The sequence below is a fragment of the Anabrus simplex genome, chromosome 6 (genome assembly GCF_040414725.1).
Source record: "Anabrus simplex isolate iqAnaSimp1 chromosome 6, ASM4041472v1, whole genome shotgun sequence".
NCBI classification, from domain to species: domain Eukaryota; kingdom Metazoa; phylum Arthropoda; class Insecta; order Orthoptera; family Tettigoniidae; genus Anabrus; species Anabrus simplex.
Genome location: NC_090270.1, coordinates 81,284,766 through 81,309,474, shown reverse-complemented (window position 1 = coordinate 81,309,474; position 24,709 = coordinate 81,284,766). Strand labels below are relative to the sequence as shown.

Sequence of the window (24,709 nt, the reverse complement as noted above, 5' to 3'; positions counted from 1 at the left end):
TCTTTCCATTTTTGACATACGATCGTCTAGAGCAGCTTTTCCTAGTCCATTCTCTTGTATGAGGCATTTGAACTTTTTAACCCTCTAAATCCGTCCAGTCTCTGTTTCAAGGAATTGTGGTCCATGTTTGTCATTCATCATGAACTTGGTCTTCTCTTTCGATATCCTAAGTCCTGTCTTGCTAGCGATCTTTTCTTTGATATTATCAACTACTTCCCAGACAATCTGGGGTGTCACAAGGGAAAAGCTTCACGCGATACTAAATAATATCAGATTCAAACTTAAAATTATACACATAACAATATTCTTAAATATGCAAAACGAGTTCGTAAACAGTCAAGGTCACAGTGGAGTAAACCAGGCGAGTTGGCCGTGCGGTTAGGGTGCGCAGCTATGAACTTGCATCCGGGATATAGTAGGTTCGAGCCCCACTGTCGGAAGCCCTAAGGATGGTTTTCCGTGGTTTCCTATTTTTACACCAGGCAAATGCTGGGGCTGTACCTTAATTAAGGCCACGGCCGCTTCCTTCCCATTCCTAAGCCATTCCTATCCCATCGTCGCCATAAGACCTACCTGTGTCGGAGCGACGTAAAGCAAATAATAATAATAACAGTAGAGTAATTTACAAACTTTCAACGAACATTTAAAAAGGTATCCGAGCAGAGGCCGGGCTCTACAGCTAGTTTACCATATAATCATTACAACCTTGATGATGACCAAGTATCGTTCGATTCTCTCATTGATAAAGTCATGAAGATTCTCAACGCTAATCTCAACTCTTTTGGGTGGGGGACACAAACGAAGAATACACCCACGGTATCTCCTGCCTGTCGTAAGAGGTGACTAAAAGGGGTGACCAAGGGATGATGAAAATGGAGCCATGAGACTTCTTGTGGTTATTACCATTACGTGGGGAACACCACGGATCGTCGTTACTTGTGACTAGTACCACCTTGCGAGGAAAACCATGGGTGTACGTTACATAGGAGCAGAACCATTATGCGAGAAACACTACGGATGTGGGCGTTGTTTGTAATTATGGTCATCGTATATATTCCACTGGTCGGTTGCACTGTGTTAAGAATGGGTCTGTGTTACCTATGAGTATTACCACTTTATGAGAAACATCCTGTGTCTACGTTGCCGGTGATTAGTACAACTATGTGAGGAACACCATGGGTTTGTGTTGCCTGAGAGTAGTAGTACCATTATGTGAGGAACACCATGGGTTTGTGTTGCCTGAGAGTAGTAGTACCATTATGTGAGGAACACCATGGGTTTGTGTTGCCTGAGAGTAGTAGTACCATTATGTGAGGAACACCATGGGTTTGTGTTGCCTAAGAGTAGTAGTACCATTATGTGAGGAACACCATGGGTTTGTGTTGCCTGAGAGTAGTAGTACCATTATGTGAGGAACACCATGGGTTTGTGTTGCCTGAGAGTAGTAGTACCATTATGTGAGGAACACCATGGGTTTGTGTTGCCTGAGAGTAGTAGTACCATTATGTGAGGAACACCATGAGTTTGTGTTGCCTGAGAGTAGTAGTACCATTATGTGAGGAACACCATGGGTTTGTGTTGCCTGAGAGTAGTAGTACCATTATGTGAGGAACACCATGGGTTTGTGTTGCCTGAGAGGAGTAGTAGTACCATTATGTGAGGAACACCTTGGGTTTGTGTTGCCTGAGAGTAGTAGTACCATTATGTGAGGAACACCATGGGTTTGTGTTGCCTGAGAGTAGTAGTACCATTATGTGAGGAACACCATGGGTTTGTGTTGCCTGAGAGTAGTAGTACCATTATGTGAGGAACACCTTGGGTTTGTGTTGCCTGAGAGTAGTAGTACCATTATGTGAGGAACACCATGGGTTTGTGTTGCCTGAGAGTAGTAGTACCATTATGTGAGGAACACCATGGATTTGTGTTGCCTGAAAGGAGGAGTAGTAGTACCATTATGTGAGGAACACCATGGGTTTGTGTTGCCTGAGAGTAGTAGTACCAGTATGTGAGGAACACCATGGGTTTGTGTTGCCTGAGAGTAGTAGTACCAGTATGTGAGGAACACCATGGGTTTGTGTTGCCTTTGGGCGTTGCCATAATGTGTGATACACCGTGGGTCTGCATTGCCTACGATTAGTACCACTATGTGAGCAACACCATAAGTATGCGTGGGCTATAATTAGTAGGAAGGGAGAGGATGATACCCGGTTCCGCCACAGAGTCTACTCTTTTCAACGGACGAATCACCATCAACAGCGTCATATATCCTCACTCCATGTGAACACTGCGGAGAGGTTTGGAATTCGATCCAGGTTTATGGCACGCCTTCTAGTGATTAGAAATTGTATACCACCACCTCTCTTACCCTGACGGTCAACATTCTGAAGGTGATTTTCTTCGAACAATGGGACTCGAAACAGCTTACCACGGTGTCATCCGCTCCACGACTAAATGATTAGCGTCCAAGGGGTTCCGGGTTTGATTCCCGGGCAGGTCGGGAATTTTAACTTTCATTGTTAATTCCTCTCGCTTCCAGACTGGGTGTCTATGTTGTCTTCATCATTAGAAATCATCTTGTGTAGAGCCCCATCCTCATAGATTCTCAGGTCGCGTATACGGGGTTAACTCGTAAGACCTGCACCAGGCCTCTCCGGAGAACACACGTCATTATTATTATTATTGTTATTATTATTATTATTATTATTATTATTATTACCACGGTGTCAGACAATACCGACTTACCGTCCTAAAGATCATGGCCACCAGGGTAGCCACTAACCACGTTGCGATTACTACCCACTTATATCGGAACATTTTGTATACACGAGTATAAACTCGTTCTACGGCAGGGCATGAAATTTGAAATCCGAAGGCAGTAGTCACTCCAAAGATTCCTCGCAAATACTTCTTAGTCCAACACATTTTGCCATAGACTTTTCCAAAGGACATTCCTCTGCGATGACAGCTTGACAATCCACCTTGCTCTTGCTATGCAAAACAAAGCATTCCTTTATTAACAGCGCAGAGAAACGTGTGACCCACTTCTTACTGACTTGCTGCAGTTTACATACTTTGCACTATGCGAGACTACTTGGTGGTCAAGATGCCCTAACTAACCCTTTTAAGAAGGAAAGGGATTTTGACTTTTTCACATTTTCTTTCCACAGAGCAGGTAGATACTTCAGCATTGTTACAGGCTGATTCACTATCACTTTGTTTCGGAGACTTTTGCGGTTGCGCATGAGATGGTCCAGTCAGAACTACAGTAAGTCTTTATTGTTAATATTATCCCGTTTATAAAAGGAAAGAAGATTGCATCGTTCTTTTGTCGATGGCAGTTTCGTTACGTTATTTCTATAGTATACAAAACAAAATAGCATGAGACGCTAAGGACTTCCCTGAATACTGAACCAGTGGAAAATGCCACCAACAAAAGTTTAACCCATTAATTTCTGTGTATGTATGTTGGGTATTCAGCCCGAAGGCTGGTTAGATCCTCCATCGCTCCGCCAACAGCTGTCATAGACAGCCTAGGCTTCACTCAAGAGGCGTGCTAGCGAAATAAAGAGTGATGTGGTTTCCCGTTGCTTTCCTCACTGAGCCAGAAGTTGCTGTTACGTATCAGTCTGCTAAGTCCACTGAAATGCTTGCACCAACTGACCTAATGAACAACATTTTCACATCATTCGTAGCAGGGACTGGCTGCATAAGGAATGGCATTAGTCTACTAGCATCGCTCATACCTCACACACTTTCATATTGTCAAAGGCAAGGATAAGACAGAGACAGATCAATGAAAGTAACAAAATTTCTTTAGCCCTTACCTGAGACAGTGCACTGTAAACACTAGGTATCGCCAGCAAAGGCATGCTAATCTTTTATAAATAACTTATTAAAACTTGGTCTCAGTTTCAAATTCTTAGTTATCAGTAGTGATCTGGTGAACGGAAATCCTTATCTTACGAATAAACGGTGTATAAGTTCTATACCAGGTTTATACGCCACTTTTGTACAATTTGTTATTAATAAACCGTCTATGAGCTTCCTGTGTATACGTCTGTTATAGTTATTCACTGAACTGCTTATACAGACCAGGACACTTGTATAAGCGTTGTATAGCAACGATCGACGGAAGAGAAACAACGGGTATCAGTTCATTTTAGTGATATTTACTGTCTGCAGTAGTATAATCGTGGTAAAATATCTAACTTATCCATTAAGCACATATTGAAAGAATGGTAAATAACGTTGATGATCTCCAGGATATTTTTAACGCAGAAGACACACAACATTTGGAGGTTATGGAGGTTGAAAATGTTCGTAAAATAAAACACTTTAAGAAACGGAGTGACTCATTTTTCCTAGATGATGAAAGTTCTAAATTTAAATATCGATTTACTAAGGAGTATGGTGGAATTGACATTAATACAGTGAGAAATGACTTAATGAAAAATATATACCTTACGAACTTCAAGTACTCACCGCACTACGGACGTGAGCGCGGAACGAGGTTAGTAACTATTATCAATGACATAATTATTACTTTTGAGAATAATACACCGCTGAAATGTATGTATTACTGTTCCGTTCTTGTTTATTCGAACATTCTATTTTATTTTATTTACTTTTGTTTTTCACTTAAGCACTCAATTCAATTCGTGCTGCCACCGGGCTTCTCGAAATGTTTTGCTCTTAGATAACCAGGGAAAACGATCATAAAAGCGGTGAACGTGAGGAAATACGTCAATGAACTGCAGGAAGAAATTCCTACGGCTCGCAATGAGTGTATACATACAGTATAGTAATACAATGCGTATAACACGTTTATTAGAAAAGTATGCAACATATATACAGGGTTTATTCAATGTATAACTATACAAGTGTTAAAGAACTGTGTAAGGATTTTTTGTTATTAAGACTGTTATTAACTACTACGGAGTCCGGCTCCATGGCTAAATGGTTAGCGTGCTGGCCTTTGGGTCACAGGAGTCCCAGGTTCGATTCCCGGCAGGGTCGGGAATTTTAACCACAATTGGTTAATTTCTCTGGCACGGGGACTGGATGTGTGCATCGTCTTCATCATCATTTCATCCTCATCATGACGCGCAGTTCGCCTAAGGGCGTCAAATCGAAAGACTTGCACCTGGCGAGCCGAACATGTCCTCGGACACTCCCGGCACTAAAAGCCATACGACATTTCATTTACTACTACGGATGCGAATAAAATTTCCGTTACACAAGCGTATTACGGTTATCTTTTTAAAGTTTCGTTAGTCTAGTTTCGCCCTTTGGAATACTGCAAATTTTGAGAGTAATTTAGAGCTAGAAAATTCTATAATTAGTTAGCGACTGAGCGAGTGCTGCGTGGTTTGGGTCACACAGCTGTGAGCTTGAATGCTGGAGATAGTAGGTTCGAACCCTACTGTCCGCAGCCCTGAAGATGGTTTTCTGTGCTTTCCCATTTTCACACCAGGAAAATGCTGGGACTGTACCTTAAGTCAGACCACGGTTTCTTCCGTCCAACTCCTTGGCCTTTTCTATCCCACCTAACCGTGTGATGTAAAGCAAACTGTAGAAAGAAAAAAAAAATAAGTTAGCGGGCGCACTGGTATAAACCTCAGAACATCTCTACGGAATATGTCGCCGAGATTTGAATTTCCAAAGTGTTATCATTTTTTATGACAGTCAATACAAATCTGCAGCGAGTCTTCTATAAGCGGATTAGAGCTGCGCGCTCGTTGAAGACTTACCACTAGCAAATATACGGTTTGTGAGATGTACGAGTGATAATGCTATGGCAGTCTAACAATACATTTCATAGCACCGCATTAAACTGGAGGATATGGAGCGAACTGGTCACACCCGTGCACTTGGCTACACATACACACCGCGAGTTTTTTTCTAGTTGTTTTACGTCGCACCGACACAGATAGGTCTTACGGCGACGATGGGACAAGAAAGGGCTAGGAGTGGGAAGGAAGCGGCCGTGGCCTTAATTAAGGTACAGCCCCAGCATTTGCCTGGTGTGAAAATGGGAAACCACGGAAAACCATTTTCAGGGCTGCCGACAGTGGGGTTCAAACCTACTATCTCCCGAATACTGGCAGCGAGTTTTAACCCTCACGCATAATACACTGCGGTCTCGTTAACCCCACACAGAGTTCATGACTACTTGCAGTTCCTTTATCTCTGACTAGTCGGCAGCCCTAAAGATGGCTTTCCGTGCTTTCCCATTTTCACACCAGGCAAATTCTGGCCGTGGCTGTACCTTAATTAAGGCCACGGCCGATTCATTTCCACTCCAAGCTCTTTCCTCTCCCATCGTCGCACCAAGACCTATCTGTGTCGGTGCGACCTAAAGAAAGTTCTATCTCTGACTGAATAATATTCCCTCTCCGCCCCCTCTGAAGTCAGTTGACGCTGTTAGGTGATTCTTGACCGGGTTTTTCAAGGCCACTGAACATCGGTTAGCGAGGAAGAGTCTTTTTCTTCTTCTTCTTATTCTTCCTCCCCTTCTTCTTATTCTTCGTCATTTTCTTCTTATTATTCTTCTTCTTCTTCTTCCCTTCCCGTTCATGCTTCTTCGACGTTTTGGACGAGCTCCCAGAGGCGTAACGTTAGGGGCTGCAGTGCAGGCGGGCCTGGGTCTTTAAGGGGCCCCGCAGACTCGTCGCAAAAAAAAATCGAGCTTAATGGGAAGGAAGGGACCATGGCCTAAACTAGGGTACAGACCCAGCATTTGCCTGGTGTGAAAATAGGAAACCAAGGAAAACCATCTTCAGGCCTGCCCGCAGTGGAGTTCGAACCCACTATCTCCCAATAGTGCGAAGAACTTATACCTTGAATATTGAATTTTCACGACCGCACAGTAATCTAAATGGACTTTCAACCTATTAGGTCGTGTTACGAACATTTAGTACGTGTTGAAGATATGTTAAGTACAGAACAAAAATGTCCAACCGGACACCAGTGGGATCCGAACCCACAACCTCCCGATTTCGCGTCGGTTGCTCTACTAATAAGCTACAGTACTGTAGCTTAGATCCTTTCCATCAGAAGAAAGATGACCTAGGCCACCATACGTCATTTACAAAGCATGCCCAAAACTCGTCTCTTTTCATATTGATTGTATGAACCCAATGCAGTTTATTTCTTCCAAGGCCCCACACCGCTGGCTGCGGAGTAGCGTGTGACTGGAGAAGAGCTGCCCATGCACATACCGCCATGTTGAGGGCAGGCCGAGGAGATAGTACTGTGGAATTTATGCAATAACCTACATTGCACACGCATGAAAACACCAGTCGATAGGTTGCTTTTATTCCTGCAAAACGGGATAATATATTAAGAACCGATATTAATACGTGGAAAGGAAAATGTTAAATCGGCGCCAGAAAAGGATGCAGACGGTTCTTACTGAATGTTCAGTACCAGTACAGTTGTTAGGAAAGTATGTATGCTCCTTCAGAATAACTGTTTAGTTATTAAGAAGTATCAACAATGAATCGGAAAAATGTCAAGAAGAGAAGAAGCCCAAATATTTTATATATGTTCTCTGAATCTTCCAACCTTCAGCCTACTTAATTTACTTCATAGGGCCCCGGATCGAGGATTTTAACATTATCTGGTTACTTTCTTTAATTCGGGGGGGGGGGGGGCGGTAGGTGTTTGTGTTTGTCTCATTAAACATCTTTGTGTACACACAACACATCATACTACAAACTACTACGGAAACACAAGGATGACCGAGCTCGATATCTGCAGTCGCTTAAGTGCGGCCAGTACCCAGTATTCGGGAGGTAGTGGGTTCGAACTCCAATGTCGGCAACCCTGAAGATGGTTTTCCGTGGTTTCCCATATTCACACCAGGCAAATGCTGGGGCTGTACCTTAATTAAGGCCACGGCCGCTTCCTTTCCACTCATAGTCTTTTTCTATCCCATCGTCGCCGTAAGACCTATCTGTGTCGGTCCGACGTAGAGCAGATTGTAAAAAAAAAAAAACCACCTAATCGTGAACACATCCCTCCACATAGAGTTGGTATCACTAAAGACATCCAGTCGTAAAACTCGGCTAAATCCATACAAAGTTCCGACCGCAGGTAATTGGAAAATAGGCATGAAAGAAGAGGATAAAGAAGAAGAAGAAAGGCCAATCTTACTTCCCTTTAATGTTGACGATTAATTGAACAACTGTATAAGCTCTCCCGTCTCATTCACAGAAAATATTTGGCAATATATGATCACTCCATCACATATGATACAGATTCTCTAAACGACACGATTCAGTAAGAAGACATACACGGAACTGTAAACATTACCACGTGCTAACCACACATTCGAAACTAAAGCGCCCGCAACATGGTGATGCGTGAAGTTGTTCAATATGCCGCATAGTATCAGCGCCCTCTGTGTTTCTGGATAAGTAATATTGAAGTCTTTGATTTCTTCTCCTTTTCTTCAAACGCCTATACAGGAACATTAACACTAACGATTTATTGCAATCCATTCTAACCTGTGACATATAGCCTGCACAACTGCTGTCGTTTGCTTGCCGGGCATATGTGAAAGGGATTAACATTCGGGTCGGAGCCGGATAGACAGCCGGGTAGGAGTGAAATAGGCTTTAATAAAGCTAACCGGTACGCTACGGTGGAACAAATGACTTATGTACTCGAGGCAAGATAACTTGTCTCCTCCAGGCAACTAAATATCATCTACGATGTTGTCCCGCTTCTTGCCTAAATGGTTAGTGTGCTGACCTTTGCTCCAGTATCCCCCTGTGGGTGAGGGCGGTAGAATAACACCCACGGTATCGTCTGCCTGTCGTAACAGGCGAGTAAAAGGGCCCCCAGGGGCTCACAACTTTGGAGCGTGGGTTGACGACCACGGGACCTTTATCTGAGCCCTGGCATTGCTTCCACTTACTTGTGCCAGTCTCCTCACTTTCATCTATCCTATCCGACCTCCCTTGGTCAACTCTTGTTCTTGTCCGACCCCGACGGTATTAGAGCACTGGAGGCCTAGGGAGTCTTTCATTTTCACGCCTTTCGTGGCCCTTGCCTTCCTTTGGACCAGGGCCTCTCAGGGTGCATGCGCGTGGTGCATGCACTGTGCACGGTGCAAAAGACGACTTGGCTTGGTTGACCAGAGTGCAGACCCCCCACTCCTCGATTTGGAGCAATAGCGCTAACTCTCTCTTTCCTTACGCCTCTCTCGCTCGCTCCGCCTGTCTCCCTCTCCCCCACTTGCGCCGTAGCGCTCCAAATCCGGGCTGAGTTGATCCGAGTATAGCCGAGTAGAGGCGAGCATAGCCGAGTAGCCCACAGACGAAGCGTTGATCCGAGCCATACCGAGCGGCACCGAGCGGTACCGATGCACAGTGCACGGAGCTCTTGCGCCTCGCTCTGCACGCGTGAGATTTTGGGCGTTTGAGAGGCCCTGCTTTGGACGATACCTTCAGGTCCCGGGTTCGATTCCCGACCGGGTCCGTGATTTTAACTTCCATTGGTTAATTCTGATGGCTCGGGGATTGGGCGTGTGTGTGTCGTCTTCTGCATTAGAATGCATCACATATAGGGTCTTATCCTCAAAGATGCTCAGGTCGCCTCTGGAGGCCAGACGTCATATATCTACAATGTTGGTCTCTCTGCTTCTGCTTACAGTATATTGCAGGGCTTCACCCTGACTCTTAATGAGTCTCGACAACGTCATTGCTATACAGCCTTAACGCGACAGCGCTAGTAGAATTTTCCACGACTGTTATGTAAAAGAGCTATGTTGTATCCATGTGCCGTCGTACGTGACAGTAATTTCTGAATATTATTATACCACCTATGAATTTCTGACCTTGTATACTTCTTGTAAGATATTGTTGTTTGAGTGTTCCTTTGATTTGTAGAGAGTGGCAGATTGCAAACTAGGGCTGCTAAAGTCGTAATCACCTCGAAGGAAACATTGGGTTTTATTTTTGAAGAACGCTCAATCGTAGCTGAAATTTTAGTTCTTTGATTCCTAATAATAATAATAATAATAATAATAATAATAATAATAATAATAATAATAATAATAATGTCTTATGGCCTCCGGAGAGGTCTGGTGCAGTCCTTTCGAGCTGACACCTGATGGGCAACTTGTGCGTCTGTGAGGATGCGGCCATACCTATGATGAATTCTAATGCTCAAAACCACACACGAACCCAGCCCCTGAGCCATTGGTATTAACCAATGAAGGTTAAAATCCCCGACCCGCCCGGGATTCGAACCCAGGATTCCTTGGACGAAAGCCCAGCACGCTAATCATTTATCCATTGAGTCGGATCCTAATAATAATAATAATAATAATAATAATAATAATAATAATAATAATAGTTTTACGTCTCAATCACTACGTACTTTTAATAGTTTTCGGAGACGCCGAGGTGCCGGAGAATTTGTCCGTTCAAATGACCCCTGGGTTGAATCCACACCGGTTCATACAACCTGTACTCTACCATCTGAACCGATAAACTCGGCACTTTGATTCTGTATGTGCATGTGAGTCAAATTTCGTATAAACTAGTAAAAGTTAACGGTTACAGCGACTGCATTATGTATAGTATACTTCAAGAGCCGGTACCTCAATGGTGTCATTAGCTGGCTGAAAAAGCAAGTCTTCTTTCTGTATGGCCGTTAAATGTGTTTGATATATATATATATATATATATATATATATATATATATATATATATATATTTAGCAAGTTGAATTTACGTCTCACTGGCGTCTATGGGAAAGGAAAGGGCTAGGAATGGGAAAGAAGTGGCCGTCGCCTTAATTAAAGTACAGCTCCAGCATTATCTTAGTATGAAATGGGAAACCACGGAAAACCAGGACTGTCGACAGTGAGGTTTAAACCCACTATCTCTCGAATGCAAGCTCACAGCTGCGCGCCCTTAACCGCACGGCCAACTCTCTCTGTACATCTTGTCTTCTGTAGACCTGCTGAACAATGAGAGATATGCAAGTTTCTTGGTGTACCTCTTCAAAACACTTCAGATAGAGCAATCAGAAAAGAAGCAATCAAGTTTCTACCAAAAATAGAAAAGATAGACATTTTCCTCATTTAATTCCTTTGAAAAGTCTTAAAATGTCGTAAGTTTGAGACATGTTTGCGAAGTTTTAGATAAGAATAGTATGAAGTATGTTTTCCTTGTTGGATTCCTTTACCGGCAAAGAATGTATGATAAGAGAATGAAACTGAGGCATGGATAACAAGCTTCCATTCAAGCAGAGCAAGGTAGAATGAATTATTGAGCGAACTGTATGAACTTCACTTCTTGAGATGGAAAATATTCACATTTCGAGAGCAAAGGGGACGAAATATGTAGTTTATCTTTTTTTTTAAACATTTGCGCTACATTTCTGATAGCCCTTGGCTAACCAAGCGACCACTGCTCACCCAAGGCCTGTAGATTACTAGATGACGTGCGGTCAACGCGACGAATCCTCTCGGCTGTAATTCGTGGCTTTCTAGGGCAAAGGCCGCTATCTTGCTGTAAGATAGCTCCTCCATTGTTCTCATGCAGGCTCTGTGGAGCTCAGATCAGCCCTCAGATCCAGGCAAAAGACCTTGAGCTGCCCAGGAATCGAACCCGGGGCTTCCGGGTAGGAGGAAAGCTCGCTATCTGTAGACCACGGCGCCGGATGGTTTCTGTAGATGTCTATATCGATTATGATGATGATGATGATGATGATGATGATGATGATGATGATGATGATGATGATGATGATTGTTATTTATAGGGACCTAACCGCTCGGTCATCGACTCCTATGTTTATGTCGAACGTGGTGCTGGATAAAAAACTAGTGTGAAAGAATGAGGAAGGGAAGCTTTTGAAATGTTGTACTACAGAGTGCTGAAGTGAAGATTGAAAAATTGTACCAAACATTGTCAACAGCTCGAGTAAGTGGCCGTGCGGTTAGAGACTCGCAGCTGTGGGCTTGCATTTGGGATATAATGGGCTCGATACCCACTGTCAGCAGCCGTGAAGATTGTTTTCCATGGTTTCACATTTTCACACCAGGCGAATGCGGGGACTGTACCTTAATTAAGGCCACTGTCACTTCCTTCCCACTCCTATCCCTTTCCTATCCCATTGTCGCCGTAAGACCTATCTGTGTCGCTGTGACGCAAAGCACATTTTAAAACAACGTCAACATTAAGCAATCAGAATTAAAAACAAAAGTAATAATGTGTAAAAATAGAAATAAACTAACGAAAGTGACAAGTGATGGATTTAAAGTAAACAATTAGAAGCGTTCGCCCGCGAAGCGATCTATAGTTGACGCCAGGCTGAGTGGCTCAGACGTTGGAGGTGCTGCCTTCTGATCCCTGGCTCAGTCCGGTGGTATTTGATGGTGCTCAAATACAGCAGCCTCGTGTCGGTAGAATTATTGATACCTAAACGGACTCTTCCGGGACTAAATTTAGGCACCTCCGCGTCTCCGAAAACCCTAAACGTATGTAGTGTAACGTAAAAACCAGTAACATTAATTATTATTATTATTATTATTATTATTATTATTATTATTATTATTATTATTATTATTATTGGGATATTTCGCAAGACGTGACGTTCTATACATGTAACATGGTACTGTTTTAATAAATGAACTTCAGTGGAAGCCCGGTTAAACGCGGTTCGATTCACCGCGGATTCGGTTTGATCGTGGTACAACGTACATTTATTAAAAAGAATCGCTAGTGTCTTTTTATGTTGTAACGAACTGCATAGAGGGATTCTGTATTAAAATCTATTATTTACCGACTCCACGTTGACCAGAATTTCAAGGAATGACTGGATGGGGTTTTAGAAACTGCATGCCTGTCTATTCACGGAAATAACGGGACGTGAACAATTGGCCAAGCTTTTGTGTACACGAGGCAATGTTAAAATGATCTTCTCCCATCCCCTCAAGAACTTAAACTTTTGTTTGCCTTCACCATCGCTTACAAAACAAGTGATCATGTTGGTTTTTAACTTTTCTCATACGGTTTCCTAGTTAAGTCTTCGGTTGGCGAAAGTGCTGTGAAATCACAAAAAAGAAAAGCGTACTTTTTGAGCGGTAAATGAACATAATCGATCCTATGAAGAACAGAATTTTGTGTGTGTGTGCGTTTTTTTAGGTACAGTGGCTTTCATAAAATTGTGTTTCCATGTACTCTCCTACTTTTTTAATCTTCAGTCTCCCTATAAATCATTTTACATTTTCCACGGCTACGCTATAACGGGGAGTAAAGCATGTTCCTCCGACAACCGCGTTAAATCGAGCTTTAACTGTACTGCATGTGGGTTGGACTAGACATATTTCTAAACTGTCAGATTGAAGGAATGAAATGTTTCTGGAGCAGAGGCTAAGCATCCCGGTTTTTATAATTCCGATTGTGATAAATGTCGTGGTTTTCAGAATATGGCAATCCTATTCGTGTCCTTATAAACAGTGTTCTCTCTACAGAAGAGGTTGATGTTGGATACATCGTGTGCCAACACCTAAGTGTGAGATCATTGTCCTTCTAGGCGTGTGCTGATTGTTCTCCAGCATTTACTGCTGAGTTATCAATGTTGTAAAGCTACAGTATTCTTATCTCTTATCTCCCTGGCATGTCTTAACTTGGCCTTTCTCTGGAACTACGTCAAGCATCTCCACAAAGAATTTGTCATCGCCAGGAACAGTATCATACACTATTTCGCTGAGATCTCGTGTCTATAACAAACCTCTAGATCCTGTTCTAGATGACGGAAGGTAATAAACGCCAGGTGCGTTCGGTATTCGGAAGAGTTGTCCACTGTCGGAGTTTCGGACACCATGTGGGTGGGAGAAGTTGAATACTTCTACGGTATCAACTATCTTAAAATGAGTAACCCCTAGGGATTATCAACTTGATAGCGTGGAATGACAACCACAGGGCCCCTAGCTGAGCCATTTACTCGTATTGCCGGGCTGAGTGGCTCAGACGGTGGAGGCGTTTGCCTTCTGACCCCAAGTTAGCAGGGTCGATCCTGCCTCAGTCCGCTGGTATTAGAAGTTGATCTAATACGTCAGCCTCGCGTCGGTAGATTTAATGGGGCAGAAAAGAACTCCTGCGAGTCTAAATTCTGGCACCTCAGTGTCTCCGAAACCCGTACACGTAGTTAGTGGGTCGTAAAGTCATTATTATTATTATTATTATTATTATTATTATTATTATTATTATTATTATTATTATTATTATTATTATTATTATTATTATTATTATTATTATTATTATTATTATACTTGTGCTACGCTCCTCACTCTTATCTTGCCTATCACCGAGCGAGTTGACGATGCGGTTAGAGTTGCGTAGCTATAAGCTTGCATTAGGGAGATGATGGGTTCGAATCCTGAAGATTATTTACCGTGGTTTCCAATTTTCAGAAATATCAATTAAGCTAAGCTCAGAGGTGCAATATAGCGCACTGGCTGACTCTGCTACTTCGTCTGAGGACCAGTATGACCGTCAGTTCCGTACAAATGGTGTGTGCCACAGTTGAGACAGAAATATGATGAATGAACATATTCATTCACGTAACCTTCTCGAGACTCCTTCCGTCTTTTTAACCCTTTGTTTACTGGCGGGACTTTAAAGTCCCACATTTTAAATATCACTGCAGGAACTGTACGTTACCTGGAAACCCGACGGGACTTCTCAATCATCAGCAGCTATCTGGCTGAAATATGTGGCGCTACGCAGTAGTGGTGAAGCCATTTTAGTGAATGCTGGAGTACAAAGCATATCTGAATATTAATAGCATTTCTACTGCTCAAATGGTAAGCTAACATTTTTCCACTAGTAAGTGAATACCTAAAATTAAAAATTGTACTCTATGAACGTATTCTTTATGTAGCATTGTGCAATTCTGGTATTATAAAATAATGGCGACTTCAAAGCCCTGTCAGGTTCCAAAAACAACAAAGTAGTGGTTGAGTGGAAGTTGCTAACTGCATTAGTATCCAGGGTTATTGGATAGCCTATTCATGGTAAATAATATCAATGCTAACGGCAAGTTGTTGGTTAGCTTAATTTCAGTAGTTGAGTAAATAAATAGATTACCACTCTAACGAAGTCTGCAGTAAAAATCCTTTCTTACTTTTCAACTCTGCAGAATAAGCCTCGAAGTAACGATATAGCATATGAGCTGGAAAATATACCTAAGGACACAGGAACTCCTAGTGAATTTAGTAGTGACAGAGAGGAGGAGTTCTGTGCGGAGATCCATAATGCTGAAAAGCAAAAACGGATTTTTACTGCAGACTTCGTAAGAATCAATAATTACTGTCACAGTTACTAGTAATGTTAATACTACAGTCGCGCGTGGCCTCAGGAGAGGCCTGGTCCAAGCCTTTCGAGACGACACCCTATAGGCGACCAGCCCGTTCGCAAATATAAGGCCCTAACTAAGATGAATTCTAATAGTGAAAACAGCACAAACATCCAACCCCCAAACCAGAGGAAGTGGAATTTAAAATCCCGGACCTGGCTGGGAATTGAATATGAAACCCCTCGAACCAACGGCCAGCAGGCTAATCATTTATCCATGGAGCCGTACACCATGGTCATATGAAATTTACTCATTTTTATGCTTACAATTCCTTGTGGGCTCCCATCATAGTGCAGTAGTTTGTCATTCATATGCCACCTTGAAAATATTCCCATCAATCCTGTCGGAACTTTCAAGTCCCAAGTTGCATTTTGGCCTAAATTACTAATATTTTGGATATTTATAGTTTCATAAATGTCTTTATATCTAAATCTACGTATCAGTTAATGATGATGATGCTTGTTGTTTAAATGGGCCTAACATCTAAGGTCATCGGCCCCCTACGTATCAGTAAACAATATTAAAAATTTTTGCCGAAAAGTTTTTAAGAAATCACTGAAGAGTGGGTTTAAATTACTAGTGATTGAAAACAAATATGTTTCAGTGGATGGAACTGTTTCTAACTTTAAACTTAAAATGTTTGGGGGAAAATATTACAACTATGTTATCTCTTTCAGGGTCTCCAAAGTATTCCTCGGCAACGGGCTGCATCTCACGGAGGTCCGTCTTCTCCTGGTTTTCTCGGCCATTTTGACCCTCCAGAATCTCCCAGTAAGTACTTTAGTCCTTAGTGAATGTAAGGTAACACCACCTTCCATAATATAAAATGATTAGGAAACTAATAGGAGGCATCAGGTCATTTTGCATACTGGTAACACAGATGTTCATAGCTTTTCATTTTTCACGTAGTTTTGTTCTTATAAAGGAATCTTGTGGACTTAAAGAGATTTAAGTCACTTGAATGTAAATATCTTGGTTACTGCGTAAACTTTGAAGACTTGTACATAGTAATAATAATAATAATAATAATAATAATAATAATAATAATAATAATATGGATGCCAAACGCAAGAAACCGTACACCATGTTCCTTCCTGATAATCACACTTCTCAGGAAGGGAGTATAAGGAGCGCTACGGCTCGGTTGCCAAGATTCTGCACTTAGAAGTTGCTATGGAATATAGACTGGTTGATGAAAAACTTTCCTATTTTAAGTACAGCCCTCAAACTGTACTCTAACATGACGAGATTAAAATATTCTGGTACCGAACAATTATCACGGATAAGACGACTATCCACAACAGATCGGATATAGTGTTGTTCGAGAAGGGAAAGAAAACGTGCTTGTCTGATCGGCATAGCTGTCCCGAACACCGCAAACCTCCATGAAAAGTACACCGAGAAAATCAACAAGTATACACCATTAGCAGAACATATTCAAATACTATGGCACTATGAAGAGGTGATAATTGTACCAATCATCATTTCGAGTACAGCTGCTATACCTAAAACTCTGGTGGAAGGACTGAAGAAGTTGGATGTCAACACCAACAGTTACAAGACCATGCAGAAGACGGTGGTCATTACCACGACTGGAATTGTTCGGAAATGTATGGATTCAAATTCTGCGTAAAAGTGTAGTGTAAATTAGGGTTTATTCTGCATTGATTTCCTAAAATCTGGAAAATTTCTTGAAAATCATTGCCACGAAACTGTTCAAAATAAATAAATAAATAAATAAATAAATAAATAAATAAATAAATAAATAAATAAATAAATAAATAAATAAATCATTCAGTGTCGCTTCAGGAGATGCCTTGTAGAGGTCTTCATATTTGATGCCCATGGGTAACCTACACGTCTGTGGGTGTGGTGATGATGATCATTATGTTGATATAGAGAGAGGGTGAAAACCGGTGTCGGCACATAGCGTATCAAGGCGTAACGTCTCTGTGCAACGGATTAATCACCATCAACAGCGTCATATAGTGCCCTCACTCCATATAAACACTGCGGAGAGGTTTGAAAACCGAGGCTTTTAGTACGCAGTATAGTGATTAGAGAGTGTATACCACCTTCGCCTACCCTGCCGGCCAACAGTGTGATAGGGAATCTTTTCTCCAACATGGGGACTCGAACTAGCTAATCACGGTGTCAGGCCTTAAGCAGATGGCGCCTTAACATTCGTGGCTAGAAGGCGGGATCGTAATGAAAACATTAGAACCCAGATTTTAAGGTTATAATGCAACCTTACTGAAGCAGCTAACAAGTATACTGTTGCCTACACACCGGTTATGCAATAAGGCTTGCATAAACATTAGGGGTGCGGAACTCCAGAACACCTAGAATTTTTGTTACTCTTGCTACATAACGGAAGAACGAGCTAGACGACACGTTCTAATAAGTAAATTAGTTTGCATTCTAATATATTATTGCCTAAAAATTCGGGATCAGATAATGATTTTAAAAATAATATATTCTGAGCTACCGTGTGCAGGCAATTTCATATGACGTAATTTAGTTTGCTGTTCAATTTCGACGTTCAGAGTAACACGGAGCTCTTTGGGCGACCTATGGCTGAGTCTTTAATTATTTTTTCTTAGGTAAACAATAGAGATCTTTTACTTGCCAACACTGTACGGCATGGAGAGTGAAACGGATTTTTTTCTTCTGCCCTTTAAAAACATCGACTACCTCTGTCGGATTTGAACCCACAGTCTCTAGATCCGAAGGTCGACGCTCTGACATTGATCCACTCTGGAGGATTATCTACATACATAACTTTTCATAACTGGCTCCTATGCCCTTTTGCCGTTCAGTCTGCAAGCCTCTGTGAATTACGTAACTGCCTTCACATCACGCCAACTAGCTCTGTGGCTCCATTAAGTTACACTATTATTATTAAATCATTCAAAACTGTGTCTTATCATCGTTGCCTCCGTCTGACTTTCCTTCTTTCTCATAGGTAACCTACCCTCCTCTATTCGCCTCACATGACTCCACCACCGAACCCGGTTTTAAGCACAACTTCTTTCTTCGAGGTCATTCCTTGCTTAAACAATTTTTTACAAGTTGTTTTACGTCGCACCGACACAGATAGGTCTTACGGCGACTATGGGATTGGAAGGGGCTAAGATAATGAAGGAATCGGCCATGGCCTTAATTAAGGTACTTGTCTGCTGTGAAAATGGGAAACCACGGAAAACCATCTTCAGGACCGCCGACAGTGAGGTTCGAACCTACTCTCTCCCGAATTCAATCTCACAGCTGCGCACTCCCAAGCGAACGGCAAACTCGTTCGGTGCTGCTTGACCTTTCTCTCCTCATTCCGAGTACACTCCGGTCATTGTTCCCACCTGTTTGTACCAGCAATCATTCTCGCTTCTTTCATATTCGTTACTTCCAATTTATGAATATGATATCCTGAATTCATCTATCTTTTCACTTTCGTATAACAAAGTTGTATTTGAAAATAAATTGATGGAAATCTAGTTTCTTTCGAGAGCGGATTCCTTTCTTGCAGAATATAAATGACTATACTCTTGCCTCCTCAAAGTTATGCTATAAGGTTAGCATAAACGTAGGAGGTACGGCCCAACAGAACCCTTAGAATTACCGACCTCGATAGCTGCAGTCGTTTAAGTGCGGCCAGTATCCAGTATTCGGAAGATAGTGGGTACGAACTCCACTGTCGGCAGCCCTGAAGATGGTTTTCCTTGGTTTCCCATTTTCACACCACCTGTACCTTAATTAAGGCCACGGACGCTTCCTTCCCAGCCCTAGCCCTTTCCTGTCCCATCGTCGCCATAGGACCTATTTGTGTAGGTGCGACGTAAAGCATAATAGCAGTTTTTCTTGCTAAATTAAGTAAACTTTGAAGAGTGTGGACAAAATTTATAATCGTAGGTTTATTAAATTTAACTAGCACTTTTTTTTTTGTAATGCAGCTTCTAGCTCTTTGATAAAGAATATTCTTCCTGGCTAGGTAAGAACCACAAGAGAGGTTGCGAAAGTCGAGTGGCATTGTTTGCTGGCTCGCCACGAAGGTGGCCGTGGTTCAAATACTGATCAATGGTCGTGGAGATTTTAAAAATAAAATAGTTAAACTCGTTGGTTCGGTTCTGACATAAAACTGGAGTTCCTTACACAATCATCATGGTATCAAAAGTCACATAAAACAAGAAGCTAGCTTGCGTACTGAACTGCCGGCAAAAACATAGTGTAACAATTGTATATTTTCGAATAATATTATTTAAACTAACCCAAAATTAAGTTATAAAATACAATAAAACTACTACTTCTTTTTCCACACCCTAATAGGATCACAGGTGCAAACTGTGTCGCACAAGTGGTCTTTGCTGTGTTTTATGAGCGAATGCCCTTACTGACACCAACCGTATGTGGATGGAAGTATTCAATATTGCTTGTGATTTTGGTGGTTGGTAGTATGGTGTGTTATGTGTACATAGGGACAAACACAAACACCCAATACCCAGATCGGAAGAGTTAGCCAGGATTGGTTAAAATGCCCCACCCGGCCGCGAATGGAAAATGGGATCCTCCGAACCGAAGGCAGCAATACTGACCATTTCAACCAAGGATCCGGACATAAATTATTAAAATTAATACGAATTAGTCCGCCTCTGTGGTGTAGTGGTTAGCGTGATTAGCTGCCACCCCCGGAGGTCCGGGTTCGATTCTCGGCTCTGCCACGAAATTTGAAAAGTGGTACGAGGGCTGGAACGGGGTCCACTCAGCCTCGGGAGGTCAACTGAGTAGAGGTGGGTTCGATTCCCACCTCAGCCATCCTGGAAGTGGTTTTCCGTGGTTTCCCACTTCTTCTCCAGGCGAATGCCGGGATGGTACCTAATTTAAGGCCACGGCCGCTTCCTTCCCTCTTCCTTGTCTATCCCTTCCAATCTTCCCATCCCTCCACAAGGCCCCTGTTCAGCATAGCAGGTGAGGCCGCCTGGGCGAGGTACTGGTCATACTCCCCAGTTGTATCCCCCGACCAAGAGTCTGAAGCTCCAGGACACTGCCCTTGAGGCGGTAGAGGTGGGATCCCTCGCTAAGTCCGAGGGAAAAACCGAACCTGGAGGGTAAACAGATGATGATGATGATGAATACGAATTAAATTATAACGATTGTAATTGTAAAGTACATTTAAGAACATTTTTCGTAAGTATTATGTCTCTTTTCGTCGGCTGTGTTTTTAAAATCTGTGACTTTTTCACTTTATTTCGTCACACATTAACGAGGAAATGATTTAGTCAGTTTTCGGAGCATTTTCAGAATAACATTTATAAAAAGGAATGTTTCTCATGTTAAATGTTGTTACAGTATTAATGCTTACATTAATTAAGATATATTAATCCTTGAGGCCTTACTTTATGTACAAACTTGACCTGAATGATAGAAATCATTCATCAACGAACGTAATTAATGACTCAATAACATCTTTAGGAAATCATCTGAAATAAACTGACATCCTGATAAGACAACCGACCATGAAATTGCAGTGGGCTTGTAGTTTTTTCGCGTGAGAGACGAAGAATGCATAAAACTTGTATTAGAATGGAGTTAAAGAGACCAACTGACAACTGAGATGCGATAAACGTTTGAATGGGTGATGGAGTTCACTGGCAGAGAACCAGTTCACGTGTAAAGAACTTCGGAAGAACTACTTGGGATTAATTCTTGAAGAGACCAGATAATTTAATTAGAATTGGCTGATGGCTTTGATGATGATAAAAATGATGACGGCGGTTACCACAATATGCCAGTGATAGAAACAGAAAAGGACACTATAAAAATGTGGGCCAAGACTTTGACCCTGTGGAAAGCTTCACTTACTGGGAAAGGGAACTTATGCAGGATGTAGAACTGCACAGAGAGAGGAGGGAAATACGATAGGAGAATGCATGTGATGAACTTGATCTGGAAGGAGGAAGTATCAAGAAACGGTAAGGTTGCGACGTGTAGGGTGTATAATTGCCCTATACTGACGTATGCGATAGAGACCTGGACACTTACGAAAAGACAGGAGAGTAAAATCCAGGCTAATGAGATTACGTTCTTAAGAACTAAGATAGGGACGACAAGCAATTACAGCGCAGGAAATGGCGATGTTAAGAAGGAAATCAGAGTAGGAAAGCTTTCGGACTGAATCAGAGAAATAAACTGAAATGGTTTGGACACGCGAAGGGGATGGAAAAGGAAAGGATACCGGAGCGGATGATGGAGAATAAGTCTGAAGGGAGGAGAAGAAGAGGTAGATCCGGACCAACGTGGCTTCACTAGATCAAGAAAAGCAGAATAAGAAGGAATATGGACTGAAACACACTTAAAGAGCAGCAATGGTGATGGGATACAGGAAAATGGAAAGTGCCATTATAGACCCGACTGGACTGGAGCTGGATAACACGTCTATATTTGAAGGAGAATGGGTTTATTATAGGTTTTCCACCCATAACTGTATGGTTCGAATGCGGGGCGAAATCTTCACTCTTCAAACTTAATGGTGCCATGATATGCATCCGTCTTTTGAAGTCCGGTCAAGACTCAAAGTGAGCCAAGGTGGGTTCGCTGCTTCCAGAAATTACTGAGATAAACTGAAGCCATTGTATATCATTCAAGACTCACAAGCTATCATTGTTCCCAAGAATTCCAATATCCTCTGTTACTACGCATAAAACTGTCTCGTGAGACTGATGTAGAAAAATTCTTAAGTGATGACGTAACCAAGTGCTAATCTCCATTAATTATGACTCTTGTATTGTCCCTATAAGCCGTACACTGCAAAAGAGCCATAGTTGTTATGAATTCTAAATAATAATAATAATAATAATAATAATAATAATAATAATAATAATAATAATAATAATAATAATGTTTTCGTGGAATTGTTTGTTGTACTTTTGTTATTGTTATGCAATCCGTTATAATATCATAGAGGGGTGTTACAATACCGATGATCGGTGTGACCTCGCAGGAAGCGATGTGGAATTGATGGATGGCCATGACTGAGAGACATTTATTTTAAAATGTTTCTTTTAAAACAAAGAGGCCTTACCTTTTCATACTATAGAGAAATTATTTCATGAGGTCATTTTTCCCTTTCGATGCACTAAATTCTACACGTGTCCATTCCAAATTCTATAGTGATGACTTTGGAAAACGATTCGTTAAATGGAAATAAACTAATCGTTATCAATTTGAGTTCCATTTGAAAACCTATAATCTGTTTTCCAGTCATTGACCCGGTCAGGGATGTAAGGAATGAATCATAAATAGGCTATTAGTACGACGGGGTCGCTACTCTCAAAGTGATTTATTAATGACTGATAGATGCTATGAAATGAGAATGGAGAGTGTTGCTGGAGTACGCGTAGAAAAACCTGTCCAGCACAAATCTCACAAAGAGTGACCGGGATTTGAACCACGGTATCCAGCGGTGAAAGGCCGACGTGTTGCCGTCTGAGCCACGGAGGTTCCTTGAGTTTCATTAATTGAAAGATATTTATGATCATTTGGTTTTCCCGAAAGAAAATTTGACACCATTTTCATGTGCGTGTTTAGTTCGTGGTTATGCCTTCTCCAGAAATCTCAATTTTCTTTGACAGAACCAAGGATTACCCTCAAGATCTTTCGTTATTTCATTACTAATGTCTCAATCAGACCTTTTCTACTCATTGCGATTAATTCAGCTTTGTACAAGGCATCACATTATTATTATTATTATTATTATTATTATTATTATTATTATTATTTGTTAACTAGCCGTATATATTGAATTTTACACCTAACTCAGTTCAGACACGAACATTTGTCTCTAATTTCTCTCTCCAATTTACAAGTTTGGTGGTTCTCTCACCACCTCAACGTTGTTAGTAGGGAAGTTAGTTTCATGCGTAAAATTGCAGTAATTACGGAATTATTCTACACGTGTGTCACAACTTGGCTCGGTTCCGTCGGTCTCACATCAGCGACAGATAATTGGAGGCAGTGGTTAGAACAGCGAGGTATTTATTGATATCGTACATTCCAAACGTAATGACATTGTAATGTTGTGTTGGTAAGGTGTGAAGCAGAATTAAAAATGAACTCAGCTAACGGGAGCTAATCAAACCAAATATAAGTGTTCTGAACAACATCATCAATGGCTTTCCTCTGTTAATTTACGATAAGAGAAGGGCATAAAATACCTTTCCCAGAAAAGCAATTATACCCGAAGTTCAGATGGTAAAATTAAATTGGAATAGGTCCTTCTGCGGATTTAAAGCTCATTCTGCTTTGGTTTGGGACTTGCGTACATTATATTCCAATAATAACTTCTAACACCTTAATGTTATACTAGTTCAGAAATCGCAGAAATATTATGCAGGATTTAACAAGTCAGAAATACGTTTGTCAGCATGAGAACCCGATTTTTCAGTCGAAATATTAGATTTCAAATCCACGCTGGCATTCTACGCTGTTGCATTTTCCTTGCCCTTATCTATGATTTCGAAGAGTGCTCAGTCCATCGCTGAAACGCCTAGTTGAAGTTTTCGAGATGTACTTGTACAGAAGGATGTTCGAAACATTCTCGGTAGAAAGAAAAACCAGTGACGATGTCCTCAGACGAATGAATAGAATGTAAAGCTCTTCTGACGACCATCAAAGAGAGGAATCTCTATTTTATTGGGCACATCATTATAGGTGAACAATATAGGTAAACTTCCCCAATTCACCATCGAAGGGAAAGTTGACGATCTGTGAGAATACACAGGAATTCCTGGCTTAAGAACCTGCGTCGTTGGTTTGGAGGAACATCTTCCGAAATCTTTAGAGCCGCTGGTTGAACCAAACCAAACCAAACCAAACCAAACCAAACCAAACCAAACCAAACCAAACCAAACCAAACGAAAACAAACCAAATAAAATCAAACCAAATCCCATGGCGCAATAGCCCCGAAGAGACCATGTCCACCAAGATCAGGTCGAAACTGATTGCAATTTATCGCTTCTTATTTAAGGTAGGTTGAGAAATCAATACTTTTTGAGTGCAAATCAAATGTTATAGTTAAATATTGCTTGCTTAGTAAGCCCACCTTGTCCACTAAGCTAGGGCTATTGTCATAGCATCAACCGTCTCGACCCATGGAACGTCTATATATGGACTATGTCGGACCGTTACCACAATCAAGCGGTCGCTGCTCAATCCAAAGGCCTGCATATTCCGAGGTGTCATGTGTTTGGAACGTCGAATCCTCTCGGCCATTATTCATAGCTTTCTGGACCGGGGCAGCTATTTCACCATTAAATTGCCCCTCAATTAATTGTAATCAAG

General features: G+C 41.6%; 1 protein-coding gene across 3 annotated transcripts in view; it reads left to right on the top strand.

Annotated features, from left to right (window-relative positions):
- The window catches only part of LOC136876128 (pleckstrin homology domain-containing family G member 5), a 1,197,778-nt gene that overhangs the window by 153,633 nt on the left and 1,019,436 nt on the right, over window positions 1-24,709 (top strand). For all 3 annotated transcript variants that reach the window (XM_067149822.2, XM_067149820.2, XM_067149819.2), the window contains exon 2: window positions 16,056-16,149. In XM_067149822.2, coding sequence (XP_067005923.2) covers window positions 16,056-16,149 — 94 coding nt within the window. The remainder of the gene's footprint in view (window positions 1-16,055; window positions 16,150-24,709) is intronic.